Here is a 22,504-nt window from a genome sequence, read left to right as displayed (position 1 = left end):
TATCGTTGAGTTTCGGTTAGCTGAGATATTGGCTGGGAAGATGAGAATGAATGTGTAGTGATCCGCGATACCAGCTGAAGTACTTGGGACCCGGTGGGTCGTACTTCACCCACCGGATGTTTGTACGAAAGATGTGACTTAAGGCACATCAGTACAAGGTTTTGACGTCCATGTATATCAGATATTTGATTGTTTGATGGGGATCGTACCCGCCACCGATGTATCGGTTGTTGGATACTGCATATTTGTTTACAAAGATCTAAATACTACAGGGGAAGCCATTTTCAAGCACCACAGTGGATGCCATAATCTGTGATTAACTCGAGTTGAATCCTCGTTTTCTGCAGTATCGACTCGAACGAGAATATCGGTATGGTGAAGTAATGCGCTCAGTCTAGTCTATTCTCGCTCTGACATCTAAAGTTTTCGAAAACATCGGAGAGAGAAGCATGTTGCATATAAGATAGAAAGCATTGTATTCGCCTAGTGTGTTTATTTTGAAATGATCTGACACTCTTTTCATTTGTCCGTAGTCTTCTTCAATTATATCTGAAAAAGTAGTAATACTTCTTTTTTGGGGGGAGAGAAGTCTCTTCCAGTGTTTCCTAGAAGGTCATATACTCGTACGGATAGACTCCTTTTCGAGTAATCAAAAGGAAATTTGCTTCAACGAAAACTTTTCTGGTGAGGTTGAATTTATCGGCGAGAAGGGTTTATACCAGATAATCTAAATTTTTGGGTTTGGAACAACATGTCGACATCGGTTTTAAGAAACTCTTGAAGTCTGCCTGACAGAATATAATAACTCGTAACATATGATGGTAGTTTTTGAATTCAAGTACCTGCCGTCATCCTGCAGTTCTGAGAGAACAACTTTTGTATTAGGATTACTGCTGCACCTTTCTCGGTGATCCATCATATTTTTCGCGCAGTCCTTGTCTCTTTCATAGTAGGTGAAACGCCTTTTACACATTTTTACACTGCTCTCGTTTTTCATCAGCTGGGAATAAATCAACCTTTCGAAGTCAGAGATGAAACAAAGCTATAGAACTACAGGAGATCGAAATAGTCGTCTTTTTCCGTAGAACAGACGTTGATCTATTCATTCTCATCTATCAAAAAGACGTTCACGGAGACGTTGTCGTTGATTTTCCAAATTTGTAGACGTCACAACAGTATCGGAAAATTGTATTTAGTTAGCAGGGTGTGACCATCTTTATTATCATGAGTTCGGCCTTGCACGTACTTGCACACAATCGACCATATAGAACATTAATCCTTACATTGATGACGGCGCGTTTATTTCTGATTTTTCGATTTACCCCTTAATCGATTCTAGAAGCGGCTAGATGACTTTGTTTGCTTCGTTATCGTTCATGTAGCAATACGTGGTCAGGTTCAGTTGAACGCTGTTTCGATCGGCGCTAATCGTCCAACCTGATCGATCGCGTCGAGTTTTATCCTCTTGTAATGGGTTTTGATATTATACTTAAAAAAGCCAGACGAACACTCGTGTGTCGATATCCAAATCTGGAAACACAAAATTGATCATAGATGATTACTTGTATAGCTTCCGATATGAATAGGAGTAAATCGTATAGTCTCAGACTGGTTATCAGAAGATGAAAAATGCAGATGAACCCTTGTGTGACTTAGTCTTTCGGATTCCAAACACTTCCACAGATATTATGGATGTATTTCTCTTTCCCTTTCAGTCATACAGTATTCAAAACCAGAAATTTCTTATAAATAAAATGTAAACTTCATATTTACTTTATATCACATAAAAATTCACTTCTGAAAGGAAATGTTCACTGAAGGAGATATTCACCAATACAAGTTGAAATGTATTACGTTTTTATTTTTTTAAACAAATACAAAATGTTTTCATAATACAGAATATTTTCTAATAATAGAAGAAGGTAATAATTAAAAAAGTTCTTTTTACACTAACTACTGGCTAGAAGCTATGAGCAATAATAATATTTTACTTTAAAATCTCTGTATTGAAATGAAAATTAATACAAATAAACTGGAGTTTTTAGTCATGAACATTTTCATCGTGTTTATGACAAGTATTGTCATCAAATATAAACATCCCACCACTTAAAGAAATATATTGAACTGGTAAATCAGCCTCATATTTATTTAAATACTTTTTAATAATATATATAATTAACACTAGTAATGAAGTTAGGATTATTTTTTTCATTTTCATAACATATGAATGTGCTGCTGCACTTTCTATATGGTAATCATAAATTAAAGCTACTATTGTTGAACCAAAGCTTATAGTAGAACGAAACGTAATCCATGTAAAGCACCCAAGTACAAAAATTAATAATATTAATAACAGGTAATGAGACAAATATAACCTAAAAAAAAACACAAAAGAAGAAAGTTATTGAAAATCATAAAATTGTGCATTAATTATTATTAGTATATGTTTTTTTTTTAATAAGCAGAGGATCACTGCCTCTTACACAGGTATGTTTTTAAATATTCATGACCTGTAAGGAACTGTGTCAACTCAATGTTTGCAGTCAATAATTTTTCAGCTGAGGTCCAGGATCAGTCTTTAAGTCCATCTGCCTTTCATTGACTGGTCCCATCTCTCTTGCTACCTGGAGATATTTATTAGGTACTGCTAATAGTTTACTGTACGTATTTTTAATTTTCATTCTTGCAAGAATTCAGAAAATAAGAACCTGTGAAGGCAACTTAATTTTACTAAAGCATTTATAATTCACTGCACACTACTCCACAGTGCACACAATAGTAGCAATTAATTAGAGCTTAACCTCAATAGTAATTTTGTGTAGATATAAAAGTATCTGAATTTGATCTTTTTTAATAATCTACTGCAGTTTTTCAAACAAAAGAAAAATATCAATTTGAAATTTTTTAATCAATTTGATTGAAAAAGTATAGTAAATTTTTTTAATCACCTTATAAAAAGCCATTTTATTTGTTACACATCAACCACTTGCACACTTTTTTCTTTTTTTAATTATTCTTGGTGAAAATAGTTTTCTTTTAAGATTTCTAATACTTATGATGATACCAAAGAAAGCAGGAGCTGATAAATGTGAAGAATACAGAACAATTAGTTTAACTAGTCATGCATCAAAAATCTTAACTAGAATCTACACAGAAGAATTGAGAGGAGAGTAGAAGAAGTGTTAGGAGAAGACCAATTTGGTTTCAGGAAAAGTTTAGGGACAAGGGAAGCAATTTTAGCCCTCAGATTAATAGTAGAAGGAAGATTAAAGAAAACCAAACCAACATACTTGGCATTTATAGACCTAGAAAAGGCAATCGATAACGTAGACTGGAATAAAATGTTCAGCATTTTAAAAACATTAGGGTTCAAATACAGAGAAAGAAGAACAATAGCTATCATTTACAGGAACCAAACAGCAACAGTAATAATTGAAGAACATAAGAAACGAGCCGTAATAAGAAAGGGAGTCTGACAAGGATGTTCCCTATCCCCTTTACTTTTTAATCTTTACATGGAACTAGCAGTTAATGATGTTAAAGAACAATTTAGATTCAAAGTAACAGTACAAGGTGAAAAGATAAAGATGCTATGATTTGCTGATTATATAGTAATTCTAGCTGAGCGTACAAAGGATTTAGAAGAAACAATGAATGTCATGGAATAAGTCTTACGCAAGAACTATCGCATGAAAATAAACAAGAACAAAACGAAAGTAATGAAATGTAGTAGAAATAACAAAGATGGACCACTGAATGTGAAAATAGGAGGAGAAAAGATTATGGAGGTAGAAGAATTTTGTTATTTGGGGAGTAGAATTAATAAAGATGGATGAAGCAGGAGCGATATAAAATGCCAAATAGTACAGGCAAAACGAGCCTTCGGTCAGAAATATAATTTGTTTACATCAAAAATTAATTTAAATGTTAGGAAAAGATTTTTGAAAGTATATGTTTGGAGTGTCAATTTATATGAAAGTGAACTTGGACAATTGGAGTATCTGAGAAGAAAAGATTATAAGCTTTTGAAATGTGGTGCTATAGGAGAATGTTAAAAATCAGACGGGTGGATAAAATGACAAATGAGGAGGTGTTGTGGCAAATAGATGAAGAAAGAAGCATTTGGAAAAATATAGCTAAACGAAGAGACAGACTTATAGGCCACATATTAAGGCAACCTGGAATAGTCACTTTAATATTGGAGGGACAGGTAGAAGGAAAAAATTGTGTAGGCAGGTCACGTTTGGAATATGTTAAACAAATTGTTAGGGATGTAGGATGTAGCGGGTATACAGAAATGAAACGACAAGCACCAGATAGGGAATCTTGGAGAGCTGCATCAAATCAATCAAACGAGTAAAGACAAAAAAAATACTTATAGAATTGCAAATGACTGAACGACATGAAAATAATATTTACAATGTACACAAGATTTTTTTAAGTTTAAAATTAATAATTAAAATTTTTCGTCCTTTTAGATGTAATGTCAGTAATAGGTTGATATTAAGCTAACATTACAATTTTTTACATAGATTATTAAAAGAATTTATTATTTTTAATAAAATAATATGATTAATTAATTACCTTAATTACCATTAATTAATTTTTTTTTTTTTTAGAATTACTTTTAACTAATTCTTTAGAATAACAATGAGAAAATAAAAAATTTTTGTTAGTGAGAAGTAATGTCTAAAATAAAATAGCAAGAGTAAATGTAAAAACTTCAAAGAGAAATCAAATTACCTGACAAATTCTGAGGGATAATTTCTTCACAATTAATGCTGATATCAGATGAGACTATTTTTAGATCAGTTCTACGGATTTAAACAAGAATAAGGCAGCAGATTAGATGAAAATTTTTTAAAAGTCTACTGTGAAATTTACACAGAGTGCAATGAATGGATACTCAGAATAGCAGCTATTATTAGAAATAATTTATTATTTATCAAACTATTATTAGAATGGATAAGTACCGACAAATTTCAAATAAATTATAAGAATTACCACACTATCTATCATTTGACACAATAAAAATATTAATCAATATGATAACCATTAGAAAGGTAGAACTTTGGTTATGTGTACCAGTTAGATCCAGTTAGGTTCAGGAAGATCACAGATCCATGGAAGACAGTTTTGACCATTAGATTTCTTAAAATGCACTCCAAAAAAAGGAGTAAGTCTATGTAATTGCTACTCACTTCAATTGCAAATATTAAGAAAGAATTTGATAATTTCCAATGGAATGAGATGTTTAAGATTGAGTTGAGGTACAGATAATGAATGATTATACTCAATTTGAAGAAAGATTAAATGTGGTAATAATAGCAGGAGAAAAATTACATATTCTAATTCTGAAAGAAATATGACAATAATATCTCTGACCTTGATTCTTCTTAACTTGTACTTAGAGGAAATGATAAAAAGCAATTTAAAAATATGTGGCAAAAAATAAGGTCTTTGCTGATGAAATAGTTGTTCTAGAGGAAAAAAAAATAATAGAAAGAAATTATAACTGGTTTGACTCGTTGTTAGGAGGGAAGTTCAGTTTTAAAAAAGCAAAAGCAAAAGTGTGACTGCTGGTAAATGAACATAAATTCATAGTAAGAGATGATGTAGCAGAAATACGAGAATATTTTTTTAAATAATAAAATCACAAAGAAATGGGAAAGTAATGATATTAAAAAAGGACATCTGCAAAAAGAAGCATTTACGTAGAAAAAAAGTCTGCTAGTACCAAATATGAATCTAGGAATTGGTCTGAAAAGAAATAAAACCTTACAGAAATTTGTGCCACAAGAAAATAATAAAAATTAGGCAGGCTCATAAAATGCAATTTGAACAGGTTAAAATGTTTTGTAGCAGTGTCTTGTAAAATGGAATATTAGATCAGTAGGTTTAATGGAAAGCGATCAAAATTTGGTTAGTGATATTGTGTAGAGGATAAAAATTGTATGGGAAAGTAAAGATTAGAGTAAATTCATTGATCATCAAGGGAAAATTGATAGCACTTTAAAGATAAAAATTAATAACTTACTCTCAAAGCTGTAATCGTTTAGAAATAGTATTATTTGAAAGCATAATAAAATTTGTTTAATGATATCACATGATGAAGAACGTTATAAATATTTTTGAGATAGCACTGATAAGGATTAGCACAGAAGCATAAGAATAGAGAATACTATCTAATGTAATGCCAAAAAAAAATAAAATTTAGGACAACTAACCACTTTGCCCTTTTCTTTGCAGCTGGAATAGTTGATAAATCATCTTTCAATAAATATTGTCGTATTCCTCTCATATAATTATAAAAATATTCTTCCCAATTAATATCTTCAACATTAAATGGAAATATTTCTTTATCTTTTTGATCTAATGATTTCCATAGATCTTGAGTATTCTTGTTAGAAAAATCCCATTGTCTTGTACAGAAATATGATAGTAATTCTGAAAGTTTATCAACTTTCTGTATCATTTTTACCATTCTGAAAACATATCAATAAAAATAAAATTAGTAGATTGACATTTTTAACATGGTTTTTTGTCATTAAATATTCACCAAAACTACTATAAATATAAGTAGTTAATATTTCTATGCGTATTAGTAGTTAATTTATTAAGTTTTATCTCAGAATTATTTGCAAATAATGTTATAATTTAAAATAAATAAAGTGTACACTTAATTTAAGATAATAGAAATTGTCATTAAAAAGTTTTTGGATTAAACTTAATCGCTCATCACGTTCTTCAGCTAATCACCTCATTCTCTGATTTTTCTACAACTTCTATTAATAGAGAATGATTAATTGAAATGAGTTACAGTACATTTCCAAAGACTGACAGCAAAGTGATTTAATTACTAAATTTCATAAATTCAAAAAAGAAAAAATGTTTATATGTTATAGAAATTATTCATGAAGTTGATTAAATTATTTATGTAAGTTGGCAATTCATAAACTTACCCCTGGCAAATAAACATAAAACACAACATATCGAGTTGTATTTACACATCTAAGTATAAACACAAACAGTTTGTGTCTTTTTTTTGAATAGTATAGGTATTAATTATACTTTCAAATTATAATTTGAACTCCAGCATTTTGCTACCTCTGTGACAGAGCATAAAAACTGGCATGAGGGCTTTTCTTAAGTGGATAATGTAATATTTAAAAAAGTCTAATCAAGCAATAAACCCTGGCCAGTCTTGGCTCTAATTTTATATGATAAATTATCATTAAAAACAAAATCTTACCTTTTTTCTTTACCAAATAATTGTGCAATGGTATCTATGAGTAATGCTGGTAGATAATGCAAAAAGAACTTTAAAATGTTCAGTTTTACCTTGTTCTTTTCTAAAAGCAAAAAGGGTAATGTATATGCAAAAATTGAAATTGCCCAGAATTTTTGGCCAAGTACTCTGAAATTAAGCCATGTTACTGGATTTTGTGTGCCTGAAACCATATTGTATACCGGTGGATCTTCAATGCTGTCCTTGTTTCTTCTGTAACAAATTTTTTTTTTATTTTATTACAATATAAGAAAATAGTAAAAGTAGTTTTTTAGATAAAAAAAAATATCTCATCATTATTGCAATAACCTCTTCAGCTTCACCTCTGAATTCACAACTTCTGCAATTGTAGGAAGTAGTGAACATGAAGATTCAAGTTCCAGCTGCAGCCACACAATTCAACTAACAAATATATTACATATCAGCCCTTACAAACATTAAAATGTAAACATAAAGGCACTGTAATGAACAACAGAACACCTTTTTACCTCATATTAAATTATACTAAACTTTAAAATTTAAGTCATCTTAAAGGAGAATCAGCTATGTTCTTGCTGAATATCCTTTTTAAATTATACAGGGAATGTAAGTGTAGCTAATAGTAGGTAAAAGATTAGGTAATTTAATAACATCTTATGTAAATGCATTTGTTAATAGTACGTGAAAAAACTTTTCTCTTATGAAATGTTAAGGTTCAGTTTTTGACCAGATTTTGTTCTCATATTGTTCAGAATTCAAAAATTCATAACAATTTATTTTCATTTACAGCAACAACAATGCATAATGGATAATTTTAGTCCAAGTGAAAATATTTTACTGGCAACCTTGAGAAAAAACCATAAAAATAGAACATCATTCTCAAATAACTTTGCATTTGTATCAAAATAAGAATACTGTAGCACCTTCTCATTTGACTTCTAAAAAAAAAAAAAAGTCTTTTTGGAGAATTAGAAGTGTTTTGAGGTTCGACTCTATACTAGATTTTAATCTCTAGATACTATACAATGATTTACACATCAATGAGATACACATCAATGCCAAATGATAAGATTTAAATTGAAATAGTATAAAAGTAATAGAGCAAGAGTAATAGTGAAATAGTTAAATTAATTTTTCTTTCTGGGTTACATTTTTTCTGTTTTTAAGAAATGTAAACATTTTTAACTTTTTTTAGGATCTTGTTTTCTGTAGTAATTAGTTCTAAACTTGACATAATATATCTAATACAATGATCAACAATGATTTTTGTAAAATGAGAGAATAACTGACTCTTAAAGCATTTTTCATTCTGATTTCAAGTATGAAATCAGATTTATTTTATCAGCCTTAGTTCTTTTGTAACTACCATTCTTATTTTCAGGTAGTATCATGCACGAACTTCATAAGCATAGCATTTTGTGAACATATTTTATTATATTATTTATCAACGAAATAGCTTTTATTTGTTTATTACAGTCTCTTAAATGTTGTCACATTGATTTGTTAGGCATTACTCATCATGTTTATTATTTACAAAATAACAATCATGTTTATCAAAATGAACAAGAATGTCAGTCATTCTTCCTATATACAAATAACTAGCTTTCGTATTTGAGGGTATATGTTGTTCAGCAGAGTGAGTGTATGTTTATTAAACTGGTGTGCTTATAAAGTGTTTCTTTTTAAACATTAGTAGTTATTGTAATGTATTAACAGTGCCTCGCAGTTTTATTAATCATCCAAACAATTTCTGCTACATCTGTGGTGAGGTAACATTGAAGTCTCACAAAAGAAATATAACTCCACTGATAAAAAAGTCATATGAACTGTATTTTGGATGTAAATTAGGTGATCAGGACAATTCTTTGGTTCCCCATACTTGCTGTGCTTGTTGTGTAACATTGTTGACTGGTTGGCTAAATGGATCTCGTCACATGCCATTTGCAATTCCAGTGGTTTGGATAGAACTGAAGGATCACACCACAGATAAAGATATCTGGGATAACAGCTAAAAGTAGACGTACTGTTAAATACCCTGATATTCCCTCTGCCATGCGACCAGTACCACATAGCCAAGAGCTTCCAATTCCAGTGCCACCAAAAACACGGAACTTAGGTGAAGATGAAAATGTCGAATCTTGTGCTGACTTATCAGGTAATGAAGAAAGAGATCCAAACTTTTTAGAAAATAGATATACTGAATCCCATTTAATTAATCAGTCAGAATTAAATGATCTGGTTTGTGATCTAAATTTATCAAAGATCAAGTAGAAGTACTGGAATCAAGACTGAATGGATGGTATCTTTTACAACCAATCACTAAAATAAGTGCTTTCCGTGACAGACAGTCAGAATTTGAATATCTCTTCTCTCAGTATGAAAACTTAGTATTCTGTAATGATGTCTTTATTACAAGTTTTGGGACATATGCACCATCCTGATGAACAGTGATTTTTATTGACTCATCAAAGCTTAGTTTAAAAGCTATTCTATTTCACATTGGAAATAAATATCCATCAATACCACTAGCGTACGTTGTTCAAATGAAGGAGTCTTATCAAAATATGAAACTTGTATTGAAAAGGATTCAGTATGAGAGATATTTATGGCACATTTGTGGAGATCTGAAAGTAATTGTGCTTTTACTTGGACTGCAACTTGAATACGTTAAGTTCTGTTGCTTTTTGTCAAGTGAGACAGCAGGAGAGAAAGAACATTACGTAAAAGAGCAATGGCTAAAGAGATAGGTACTGACTGTAGGAGAGAAGAATATAAATTTAGTCTAAAACCAGGAAAAGTATATCTTCTGCGCTACACATTAAGCAGGTTTTTTCAAACATTTTGTTAAAGCAATGGATCCTAATGGTGCAGGGTTTTAGTTTCTAAAAAACAAATTCCCTAATATAAGCGATGCTAAAATAAAGGAAGGTATATTAGTTGGACAACAAATAAGAAAACTAGTGAGTAATCTGGCATTTGAAGAATGTTTGAATGAATTGGTGGTTGCTGCATGGAAGTCATTAAAAACGTGGTAAATAATTTGAAAACCATAAGTTCAGTAACTACAGAGAACTTGTGAGTGAACTCCTTCAAAACTACAAAGAGCTTGGGTGAATCATATCACTCAAAATCCATTACTTACATTCACATTTGGATTTTTTCCTTAACAATCTCTACGCTATCAGCGATGAACATGAAGAACATTTTCACCAGGAGATATCTACAATTGAAACATGATACCAGGGAAAATGGAACCAAAAAATTTTAGCTGACTGATGTTGGAATCTAAAGAGTGATCTATTTACAGAAAATTACACCATAAAATCTAAAAGTAATAGATTTTATGTGAGTATAAAATGCATGTAATATATTGTCATATTTGTCAATACTTGTCAAAAAATTTTATTTTGTTGACCATCCTGACCCCACAGGGAATCCTCTATGCAGTTTCGGTCGCCATGACATCCCCTCCGTACCTAACCCTTATGAGCTTTACCGGATATCATCTTCAGAACCCCAGCAAAACACATCTCTCAGCCTTGTTCTTGCCTTAATCAGGATGCCATCGATACAAATACCACCTGTGATATTCCCATCAGTACACTATTAGGAAATGAATTCTAAAATAAAACACATCTGAAGGAAGAAGGAACTGAAATTAAAAACGCAACTACCTACCAGATAGGTTAGAAGATGAGTTCAACACGTAACCAGTGCAATCATACACTCAGAAAGTATGGATTATGTTGTCTTGTGTAGATTATATTAAAAGAGCCAGAGCGTAAAGTGTTTTATGAAGCCACAGCAATCAGTTATGGCTTCATAAAAGCTGGTTGAGTCAAGGAAGAGATTGATAGCAATTAAAACAAGGTGTATAAAGTGAATAGTGCAGAAAATAACTGATATGAAGATCTGAAAACCACAATTAAAATAGTAGTTAGAGAAAATGCCACACTAATTGATAGACACAATTCAAACAAAGTAAACCCTCAGAAGACATCCTGCATATTTGCAGCATAATACCTATATTAAGAAATGTCTTGTGTATGCCAGAAAAAAACAGTAATTTCTGAATAAATTTGAACCAATATTACATTTACAATCATATAACTGTTATACTAAATGAACAGACATAATGAAAATGTAATAAAGTCTTTGAACACATGCCATTTCACAGTTGTCTTTCTGACTCAAAAAGATGCCAACAACAACTTTAACTTCATTTACCACTTTAGTTCATTTATCACTGGTATAGCTACAAAAATAAAGTGTATTTAGAAAAAAGATTTGATATAAACAATAAAAGACTTAAAAATTAACATCTGATTCACTTTATCATTAAAATTATTTCATGCGTTAATTTTTATTAAAATTTTAAACTCACCTGCAATTTAAATTCCATACTGAAGCAATTATTATGTTAGCTACCATATCGACTGGAATTAAATCAGATATAACATAAGGATCACATTCTAGTACCCTTAAAAATCCAGCTGTCCATCCAATAACAGCTCCAGAAGGACCATACAAATTGTCAATCCAACCTGGGGTAGGTTCTTTACTTGAACCTGTGACTGAAAAACATAAAATAAAAACTGGTTATTGATCTAAATTTTTCATTCCATGAACAGATTTTATATTTCTCTTTATTCAGTTGTTTTCAATAGTTGTTTGTAGACTAATTTCAATTAAGCACTATTCCACAGATGTCACTTATGTCTCTAATGATTATTGCTTAAATTTAAACATATCAAATTCAGTTAAGCAGGTCAGAAGGACAACAAACAGACTGTTTATCTATTATATAACAGCATATTAACCCACAATACAGACATAAATTTCTTTTATTGTTCATTTATAATGCACCAGTATTCAATCGTTGAATAATTTGAAAATATGTCATTATTTATAAAAATGAAGATTCTTAAAATCTTAGGTATGTGAGCAGATATTCTGATTTCTGGAAGATTAATTTTACTTTACATAATTTACATGTAGTATAACTGATTCGCCCTACTTCTGTTAATAGTTGCTGTAATAAATTTAATACTGTCAATATTTTAGATATTAGTTGTCATAAACAAAAATACTTCTCTATAAATAATGCTCCAGTTTTCATAGACTGCATTATTATAGTTTTCATAAATACATCATGCTAAGCATACGAGGTGCGACAATAAAGTAATGAGACTGATGTGAAAAAAATGTTGCTTACCGTTTTAGTCATGTTTAGTGTTGTCTCCTTCAAAGTAGTTACCCTCTGAATGCACACACTTATTCCAGCGCTTCTGCCATTGATGGTAACATTTCTGGAATTCATCTTCTGTAATATCCTCCAAGACCCTCGTCACAGCTTTTTGGACATGTTGTGTTGTTTGAAAATGGTGTCCCTTGACCGCCATTTTGATTCTTGGAAATAGAAAAAAGTCGCACGTTGCGATATCTGGTGAATAAGGTGGCTGTGGTAGTACTGAAATTTGTTTTGAGGTTAAAAATTGCTGTACTGACAGAGCAGTATGGAATGGCGAATTATCGTGATGCAGAATCCAATTATCAGCAATGTTGGCACGGACACGAAGAACTCATTTACGAAGTCTTTCTAAAATTTCTTTGTAGAAATATCGGTTAACTGTTTGTCCAGGAGGCACCCGCTCTTTATGAACAATTCCCTTGGAATTGAAGAAGCACACAAGCATTCATTTCACTTTTGACTTTGACATGCGAGCTTTTTTTGGTCAGGGTGATCCCTTTGAGCACCATTGCGAACTTTGGCGTTTTGTCTCTGGATCGTATTGAAAAAAACAACCTTCATCTCCAGTGATAACACGGCTCAACAAATCTGGATTGATTTCCGTTTGCCTTAACAGATCGGCTACCACATTTTTCCGTGTTTCTCGCTGTTGTGTGAGATTTTTGGGGACATTTTTGCACAAATCTTTCTCATACCAAGATCTTCAGTTAATATTAGACGAACCGTTTCTCGATTGATGTTGAGTTCTTCTGCAATCATTTTCACGGATAATCTTCGATCAGATCGTACGATTTCACGCACCCTGGTCAAGTTGACATCTGTTCGTGAGGTTGACGGTCGTCCACTGCGGTCTTCATCTTCAACATTCGTTCTGCCTTCACTAAAAATTTTATGCCACATAAAAACTTGAGCTCTTGACATAACTTCCTCTCCAAAAGCCTTCTGAAGCTTACCATAAGTTGTCGTAGCGTTATCACCCGATTTAACGCAAAAAGAAATGTCGTACCGTTGCGCAATATTTTGCGGTTTCATTTCTGTGACGAGAGACACAAACACGTATTCACTTACTGCAGCACAACTCACGACTGAGCAGTTGCATCAATGTGCCGTTGGACTAGCAAATAGCTTATAGACCAAGGTCAAAGATGGTGTGCCTACGCAAGCTGCAGGGTTGCCACATCTTGCAATGAAAAATCAGTCTCATTACTTTATTGTCGCACCTCGTATATGAATAAATCATTTGTTTTGTTTCAAACTAAACAATACATACTGAAAAAAATTATTACACACACCTAATAGAACTTGATATCTACAACTTTTGCTAACCAAACTTTTGCTAATCATCTCATAGACACAAATTACAGATCTACCAATATTGGAAACCCTTAGATATTCCATAAATACAGAAAAAGGCCCAGATTTCAGCCCAATCAAACATTATGAAATATTAAAAAATTTATAGTAATATGGTATAAAATAAAGTGCCTCAAATCCAACTCTCCACACTATTACAACTCAAATACAATACATTTTTTGTACCACGTTTTAAATATTTTTTGGTTTAACTCAAAAATACCGGCTGATATCACAGGTAAGAATAGAAAAAAATTACTAAAGTTGGCCACAATAATGCTTAAAAATATTTGAAAGCATTTTTTTTTTTTAATTCTATTTAATTAATTTAGTTTAATTTATCTTTTAAAAAAAGGTAATAATTTAAAAAATCTTTGTTGGGCAATCTCCTTTATTGCTTAGTAATGTATGCTACCTCCTCTATGAATCATGAGACCTTGCCGTTGGTGAGGGGGCTTGAGTGCTCAGGGACACAGAGTAGCTGGACCGAAGGTGCAACCATATCGGAGAGGTATCTGTTGAGAGCCAGACTAAGGAATGATTCCTGAAAGAGGGCAGCAGCTCTTTCAGTAGTTGTTAGGGGCGTGAGTCACAATGACTTAAACGGCCGTATCAACATCACTCAGTCCTCTGAGTACTGCGCAGCTGAAAGCAATGGAAAACTACAGCTGCTTTTTTTCCAAGAAAATGTGGCTCTCTGCATTTTCACATAGCAACAATGGAGGCGCCTTCCTTGGTAAAATATTCCGGAGGTAAAATAGTCCCCCGTTCGGATCTCCGGGTGGGGACTACTAAGGAAGGGGTCACCAGAAAATTAAAAAATAACATTCTACGAGTCGGAGCGTGGAATGTTAGAAGCTTAAAAAAGGTTGGTAGGCTAGAAAATTTAAAAAGGGAAATGGATAGGGTGAATGTGGATATAGTAGGAATTAGTGAGGTTCGGTGGGAAGAGGAAGGCGACTTTTGGTCAGGTGATTTTAGAGTAATTAACTCAGCGTCAAATAATGGGCAGGCAGGAGTAGGTTTCGTGATGAACAAGAAGATAGGGAGGAGAGTGGAGTATTTCAAAACGCATAGCGATAGAATCATTGTAATAAGGATAAAATCAAAACCTAAACCGACAACGATTGTTAACGTTTATATGCCTACAAGCGCCCATGATGATGATGAGGTAGAGTGTGTATACGAAGAGATTGATGAAGCAATTAAACACGTAAAGGGAGATGAAAATTTAATAATAGTTGGAGATTGGAATGCAAGCATTGGAAAAGGCAAGGAAGGAAATATAGTGGGTGAATACGGGCTGGGCAAAAGGAATGAAAGAGGGGACCGACTTATAGAGTTTTGCACGAAGTATAATTTAGTAATTGCCAACACCCAATTTAAAAATCATAATAGAAGAATATACACTTGGAAAAAGCCAGGCGATACTGGAAGGTATCAGATAGATTATATCATGGTTAAGCAAAGATTTAGAAATCAACTCGTTGACTGCAAAACTTACCCTGGAGCAGACATTGATAGCGACCATAATTTGGTGATAATGAAATGTAGATTGGGGTTTAAAAACCTGAAGAAAAGTTGTCAGATGAATCGGTGGAATTTAGAGAAGCTTGAGGAAGAGGAGGTAAAGAAGATTTTTGAGGAGGACATCGCAAGAGGTCTGAGTAAAAAAGATATGGTAGAAAATGTAGAAGAAGAATGGGAGAATGTTAAAAAGGAAATTCTTAAATCAGCAGAAGCAAACTTAGGCGGAATAAAGAGAACTGGTAGAAAACCTTGGGTTTCAGACGATATATTGCAGCTGATGGATGAACGTAGAAAATATAAGAATGCTAATGATGAAGAAAGTAAAAGGAACTATCGGCAATTAAGAAATGCTATAAATAGGAAATGCAAACTGGCGAAAGAAGAGTGGATTAAAGAAAAGTGTTCAGAAGTGGAAAGAGAAATGAACATTGGTAAAATTGACGGAGCATACAGGAAAGTTAAGGAAAATTTTGGGGTACATAAATTAAAATCTAATAATGTGTTAAACAAAGATGGTACACCAATATATAATACGAAAGGTAAAGTCGATAGATGGGTGGAATATATTGAAGAGTTATACGGAGGAAATGAATTAGAAAATGGTGTTATAGAGGAAGAAGAGGAAGTTGAGGAGGATGAAATGGGAGAAACAATACTGAGATCTGAATTTAAGAGAGCATTAAAAGATTTAAATGGCAGAAAGGCTCCTGGAATAGACGGAATACCTGTAGAATTACTGCGCAGTGCAGGTGAGGAAGCGATTGATAGATTATACAAACTGGTGTGTAATATTTATGAAAAAGGGGAATTTCCGTCAGACTTCAAAAAAAGTGTTATAGTTATGATACCAAAGAAAGCAGGGGCAGATAAATGTGAAGAATACAGAACAATTAGTTTAACTAGTCATGCATCAAAAATCTTAACTAGAATTTTATACAGAAGAATTGAGAGGAGAGTGGAAGAAGTGTTAGGAGAAGACCAATTTGGTTTCAGGAAAAGTATAGGGACAAGGGAAGCAATTTTAGGCCTCAGATTAATAGTAGAAGGAAGATTAAAGAAAAACAAACCAACATACTTGGCGTTTATAGACCTAGAAAAGGCTTTCGATAACGTAGATTGGAATAAAATGTTTAGCATTTTAAAAAAATTAGGGTTCAAATACAGAGATAGAAGAACAATTGCTAACATGTACAGGAACCAAACAGCAACAATAACAATTGAAGAACATAAGAAAGAAGCCCTAATAAGAAAGGGAGTCCGACAAGGATGTTCCCTATCTCCGTTACTTTTTAATCTTTACATGGAACTAGCAGTTAATGATGTTAAAGAACAATTTAGATTCGGAGTAACAGTACAAGGTGAAAAGATAAAGATGCTACGATTTGCTGATGATATAGTAATTCTAGCCGAGAGTAAAAAGGATTTAGAAGAAACAATGAACGGCATAGATGAAGTCCTACGCAAGAACTATCGCATGAAAATAAACAAGAACAAAACAAAAGTAATGAAATGTAGTAGAAATAACAAAGATGGACCACTGAATGTGAAAATAGGAGGAGAAAAGATTATGGAGGTAGAAGAATTTTGTTATTTGGGAAGTAAAATTACTAAAGATGGACGAAGCAGGAGCGATATAAAATGCCGAATAGCACAAGCTAAACGAGCCTTCAGTAAGAAATATAATTTGTTTACATCAAAAATTAATTTAAATCTCAGGAAAAGATTTTTGAAAGTGTATGTTTGGAGTGTCGCTTTATATGGAAGTGAAACTTGGACAATCGGAGTATCTGAGAAGAAAAGATTAGAAGCTTTTGAAATGTGGTGCTATAGGAGAATGTTAAAAATCAGATGGGTGGATAAAGTGACAAATGAAGAGGTATTGCGGCAAATAGATGAAGAAAGAAGCATTTGGAAGAATATAGTTAAAAGAAGAGACAGACTTATAGGCCACATACTAAGGCATCCTGGAATAGTCGCTTTAATATTGGAAGGACAGGTAGAAGGGAAAAATTGTGTAGGCAGGCCACGTTTGGAGTATGTAAAACAAATTGTTGGGGATGTAGGATGTAGAGGGTATACTGAAATGAAACGACTAGCACTAGATAGGGAATCTTGGAGAGCTGCATCAAACCAGTCAAATGACTGAAGACAAAAAAAAAAAAAAAATGTATGCTAAAAAAAGGAAATATCTTAAAAATTCTTGGCTTACTGCATCTCTCTAGTACTGGTTAAACTTATCATTGCAGTTAAGAGTTATACAGTGGAGAGGTAACAATATAATTGAGCTGTTGTGCTGTGACTAGATTTTGGGTTGTTCAAAGCATGTCTTTATTTCCACTTTTCCTCTGTTTATTGAGCTTATATCGCAATTTATTTTATAATTTCTGGTCTCAGGTCAATTTTTTTTGGGCATTGAAAATAATTGAGCCTCAATTCATCAAAGATTAACAGTAATATATGTATACAAATTTAAATAATAGTAATTAAATCTTTAATGGATTTGAACCTGGGTTAAGCAACATTACATAACAATTCATAGGCTATGTTAATCATCCATACGCTAATCATCCACCCATCCAGCAACTGATTCATTAGTAACAAGCAGCTGCGATTCGTTAATAAGCTGTTGGTATTCTGAAGTAGAATGAGAAATTTATTTTAATTTTATGAACTGTATTAATTATTTTTTATTAATTTATACAGAAGGTTCCAGGGACAAAATACTTACTTATACTGGGCCTTACAATGATGACAGGAAGCCCTTTACCATACTGTTTGAAAAGACTTTCAGCAACCCTCTTGGTATATATGTATGTATTAGGACAATCCTCTAACAGTCTGAAAAAGCAAATGTACTTTTTAATTAAGACACTTTTAAACACATTCTATTTGAAGATCTGAAAAGATACAGCATTCATGGATGAAATATATAGAAGAAGAAACAGATTAACTGATTGATTTATTTGTTAATTGCCTGCTATAATTAGTAATAATAAATATTTAATTACACTTAGAAATGCAAAGAATGAAACAAGCACTTAGAAATTCAAACTCTTCGTAAATGATGTAATAATAAATTTAATAAAAATAAATAACAAGAGTAAAGGTTAATAATAATAATAACTAATGAAATTTAATAAATTATTATAAGTTAATGAAATAATTTAATACAAATATAATATTATATATGCTCAACCGTAGTACTGAATTAATATAACAAAGTGCATGAAAAGAAGTAATAATTAAAAATATATTAAATTAAGCTGGGACATTAATTTTTTACAGTTGATGATTGTATAGTTGTTACTGATCATCAATTAATAAGCATTTCTTGTTACCTACATCATTAATAAAACTATTTTTATACGTACTGTCATACAGAATGTAAAACACTCACTAAAAATGGAATTAATAGTAATACGAACTTTCCAAGACACAGTCATAAAGTTGGTTGTCTTTGGAACATACAAATTACAGTAAAATAAAGTTATTTTACTGTGATTGTAATAATGTGTTTCCATGATAATAATTGTAATCAGTTTGCTTGACTAAACAAAACATATGCTCTCTAAAGTTATCACAGATATGAACTTTGTTCCTTAAGTTGTAACCATATTAATATTTTAATGATGCTAGTAATATATACATTCCATCTGATTCAAATAACTACCATGTTGTACAGAAAATTGACATACTAAGGAATGAATCAAGTTGATATCATTGCAATAAAATGATTGATCCTGTTTATATGCCTAACTAATCTGGCAGCAAGTGATATAACTAGAAATCGTATGACAAGGGTACTTAAACTGCATAAATCAAAGTTTTACAATTGAATGAAAACGAAAAGTTAGAAGTTCTTTTTGATATCTATAAGGAAAATGATGGAATTGGCATTAGAAAATGTCACACAAAAAGAGAAAAACCTTGATTCCAATTCTTAAAAGGAAAATCTCGAACAACTTTTTATATTATTAAAAAAATATTTTATAATATTAATAAATACGTAACCTCAGCAGAAAAACTCAAACTTGTCAAACTAAATTCCAAGGCTTAATACTGTCTGTTCATTATTAAATGTGCATTCATGTTAACACATTAAAGATACGATGTTATCAAGGAGTCAGGAATAGGTATATATATATTGTTTTACTGAAATTAATTTTTTTAAAGTTCATATTATTCTTCTGAAATGACTGTTAAATTATTTTTAAATAAACCACCTAGTACAGAATATTGAGATAAGTCATATCTTAACTTAATTTTTCCATGAAAATACTTTCACAAGATTCTACATCCTAGTCATGATTTAAATAAGTCTGTTGTATCATAATAAAATTTAAAAATAAGAATACTAAAATAATTAAAATTGCGTATTAATTTATAAGAGTGCTACAGTCTGTTGCAGTTTTTATTAAACTGTCTCCCTCAAATACTGTCTGACATTTTATCAAACTGAAATTATCTTTGTAATTAGATATGTAATATTTTTATAATATATTTAATTTTACATAATCTTTATTCATTTCTAATATTACTAAATTTCTATGTTTGTTGTTTATTAGATGGTCTGCCATATTAGATAAACCTAATTTATTATTTCTATAATGTTCAATAAAGCTAGATTTAAAAGATATATTGGTTTTTCTTATTTAAATACCATCACAATCATACATTTAATTTTATGAATTCCACACAGATTGTTTATTTTATTATTTCTGTTTTTTTAGATATTTTATTATGTGGTTGTATACTGATTTAAATATTTCTTTAATGTAAGTTTTAGTAATGTTTTCAGTCATATTATTAGTGTATAAATACTTTATATACTAAAAAAAGAGAAAAACAATAACTAGCAAATTAGGTTAGTAGCCTCGCTTGCTAACCTAATTAGCCAGAAAAGATTAGTGAGCGTTGATTAAGTTTAGTTAAATTATATTTATAATTTCCAGATAGCAAGCAATTTTCCAGTTAGCCAATCATATACAGAGGTTTCTAAAGTGGTGGAGACTGGCCATACTTCTTAGGATTCTACTTGTAAAACTAAGCAAAAAATATCCTTAGGAAAAAAGGCAATTTCTCCCCCTGTCTGCCATTTTTTTATTTTTATATTTTTAAAAATTTATATCTCAAGATCGGATAGACAAATCACATTAATATTTAATTAATGTGTTTTAAAATTAATAAATAATTAATTTTAAAATTAGCAAAAAATCAGTACCTAAATCAGTACCTTCCCAAATTACAAAATGTAACCATGTTTAGTTTTCAATCTGTTATATCTCCATAAATATTACTTTTATCAAAATTTATGTTATTCACTAAATATTAAGTCTTTTATTTTGCACAAAATGATTTTTATGTTTTAAAATCTGTGAACAAATAGCTGAGTTATGGCAGAAAATTGATGTAATTTTGGGTCTGTTTTCATGTCCTCCACTTTACGTTCAGTTCGATTAAATATTAATTGTTTTTATTTATTGTTAATTCTGATGTTGTAAATTAGTATCAAATTAAGCAATAATTTTCTAACAATAATAGACCTAGTAATTAAAAAAAATAAAGTAAATGCCTGTCATAATCTTATATTAATTGTTGTAGAATATTAGGTATACTTTTTTTTTTAATAAACAGTTAACAGGTGTTAAAAGTTATAAGAGATATTAAAGTGTCCACCATGAGAGATTACACAAATCTCCAGTCTTTTTCGGAAAGACTGTCTTAACCGTTCAAAAATGCCGGGAATATTCCTAATTTCTTAAAATCCATTTTGGATCCTTTGGTAAAGATTCTCAATGTTGAGTATAGGAGTTGAATAAACAATATGTTTCAAATGGCCTCACAGGAAGAACTGAAGAGGGTTTAATTCAGGTGATCGGGTAGGCCAGAGCACTGGTCCTGTTTGGGGCAGTGCTCTGGATCAAATAGGGTCAGTTATATGACCCAAAATTTTCATCTGCTAGAACCAAAATCGAGGCAGTATTGTTGACGTTATTTCACCTTTTATGTTTGACAATGTGTTCCATTCCTTGGAAAATATTAATTATGTAACAATAATGATGGTTAGCTCAAACAGAAGTAACCCACTGGGTTGGTCTAGTGGTGAACGCGTCTTCCCAAATCAGCTGATTTGGGAAGTCGAGAGTTCCAGCGTTCAAGTCCTAGTAAAGACAGTTATTTTTACACGGATTTGAATACTAGATCGTGGATACCGGTGTTCTTTGGTGGTTGGGTTTCAATTAACCACACATTTCAGGAATGGTCGAACTGAGAATGTACAAGACTTACACTTCATTTACACTCATACATATCATCCTCATTCATCCTCTGAAGTATTATCTGAACGGTAGTTACCGGAGGCTAAACAGGAAAAAGAAAGAAAGAAAAGCTCAAACAGAAGTGAAATAAACTTGTTCCAATTGTTGTAAGATATTTCAGTCTGGAGGAGAGAATTCAAGTTAAACTTTTAAATTTTGATGAAGTGTCAGGTGAAACTGCTCAAATTTTGACAGTATGTGAAAAAATACAAACTTGAAGAAAAGTTGGTTTGTTATACTGTTGACAACACTAACAGTAATTCTGGTGATGTGAAGAGAAAGGGGAATGAAAATTTGTTCAGAAATGTTCAAATTGATTTGGATAGACCTATTTTAGGAATTGGTTATTCAGCCCACATTGTACACAATTCAGTACAAACAGCATGTGATTCTCTACCCCTGGACATAGAAGTTATTGTTATAAAAATTTATAAGTATTTTCACGTAAATGCAGTAAGAGAAAGGTATTAACCCATAGCAGCACAAGGCTCCTTAGTTTGTTACCTGCAAAAGAAAGATTTCTTTCCATTTTTGATGGCCTGAAATCATACTTCTTATCTTGCAACAAATGCCCAAAATTATTATTTAATTTTTTTGAAAATCTAGAAAATGAACTTTTTTTAAATTGTTATATGATAATCCAAAACGTTATTTACTAATGTAGTACTGAAATTGGAAGCTAATTTTATCACAGCAACAGAAGCATTTCAGATATATTCCGAATTAATTTTTCAACATCAGGAAGAAAAACCCACAAATTTATACCATCTTCTCCCAAAGAATTTC

The 22,504-nt window shown here is 31.5% G+C and overlaps 1 protein-coding gene across 1 annotated transcript in view; it reads right to left on the bottom strand.

The window, feature by feature from the left end:
* Positions 1 to 2,006: 2,006 nt before the first annotated feature.
* The window catches only part of LOC142330956 (fatty acyl-CoA reductase wat-like), a 33,883-nt gene continuing 13,385 nt past the window's right edge, over positions 2,007 to 22,504 (bottom strand). Inside the window, exons 4-8 of the mRNA XM_075376421.1 lie at positions 18,130 to 18,239; positions 11,652 to 11,841; positions 7,253 to 7,501; positions 6,228 to 6,485; positions 2,007 to 2,375 (exon numbers count right to left, since the gene is read on the bottom strand). Coding sequence (XP_075232536.1) covers positions 2,042 to 2,375; positions 6,228 to 6,485; positions 7,253 to 7,501; positions 11,652 to 11,841; positions 18,130 to 18,239 — 1,141 coding nt within the window. The 3' untranslated portion in view covers positions 2,007 to 2,041. The remainder of the gene's footprint in view (positions 2,376 to 6,227; positions 6,486 to 7,252; positions 7,502 to 11,651; positions 11,842 to 18,129; positions 18,240 to 22,504) is intronic.

This window comes from Lycorma delicatula, chromosome 10 (assembly GCF_047948215.1).
Source record: "Lycorma delicatula isolate Av1 chromosome 10, ASM4794821v1, whole genome shotgun sequence".
Classification (NCBI taxonomy): domain Eukaryota; kingdom Metazoa; phylum Arthropoda; class Insecta; order Hemiptera; family Fulgoridae; genus Lycorma; species Lycorma delicatula.
Note: the sequence above shows the minus strand (reverse complement) of the source record. Positions and strands in the feature narration are given on the sequence as shown.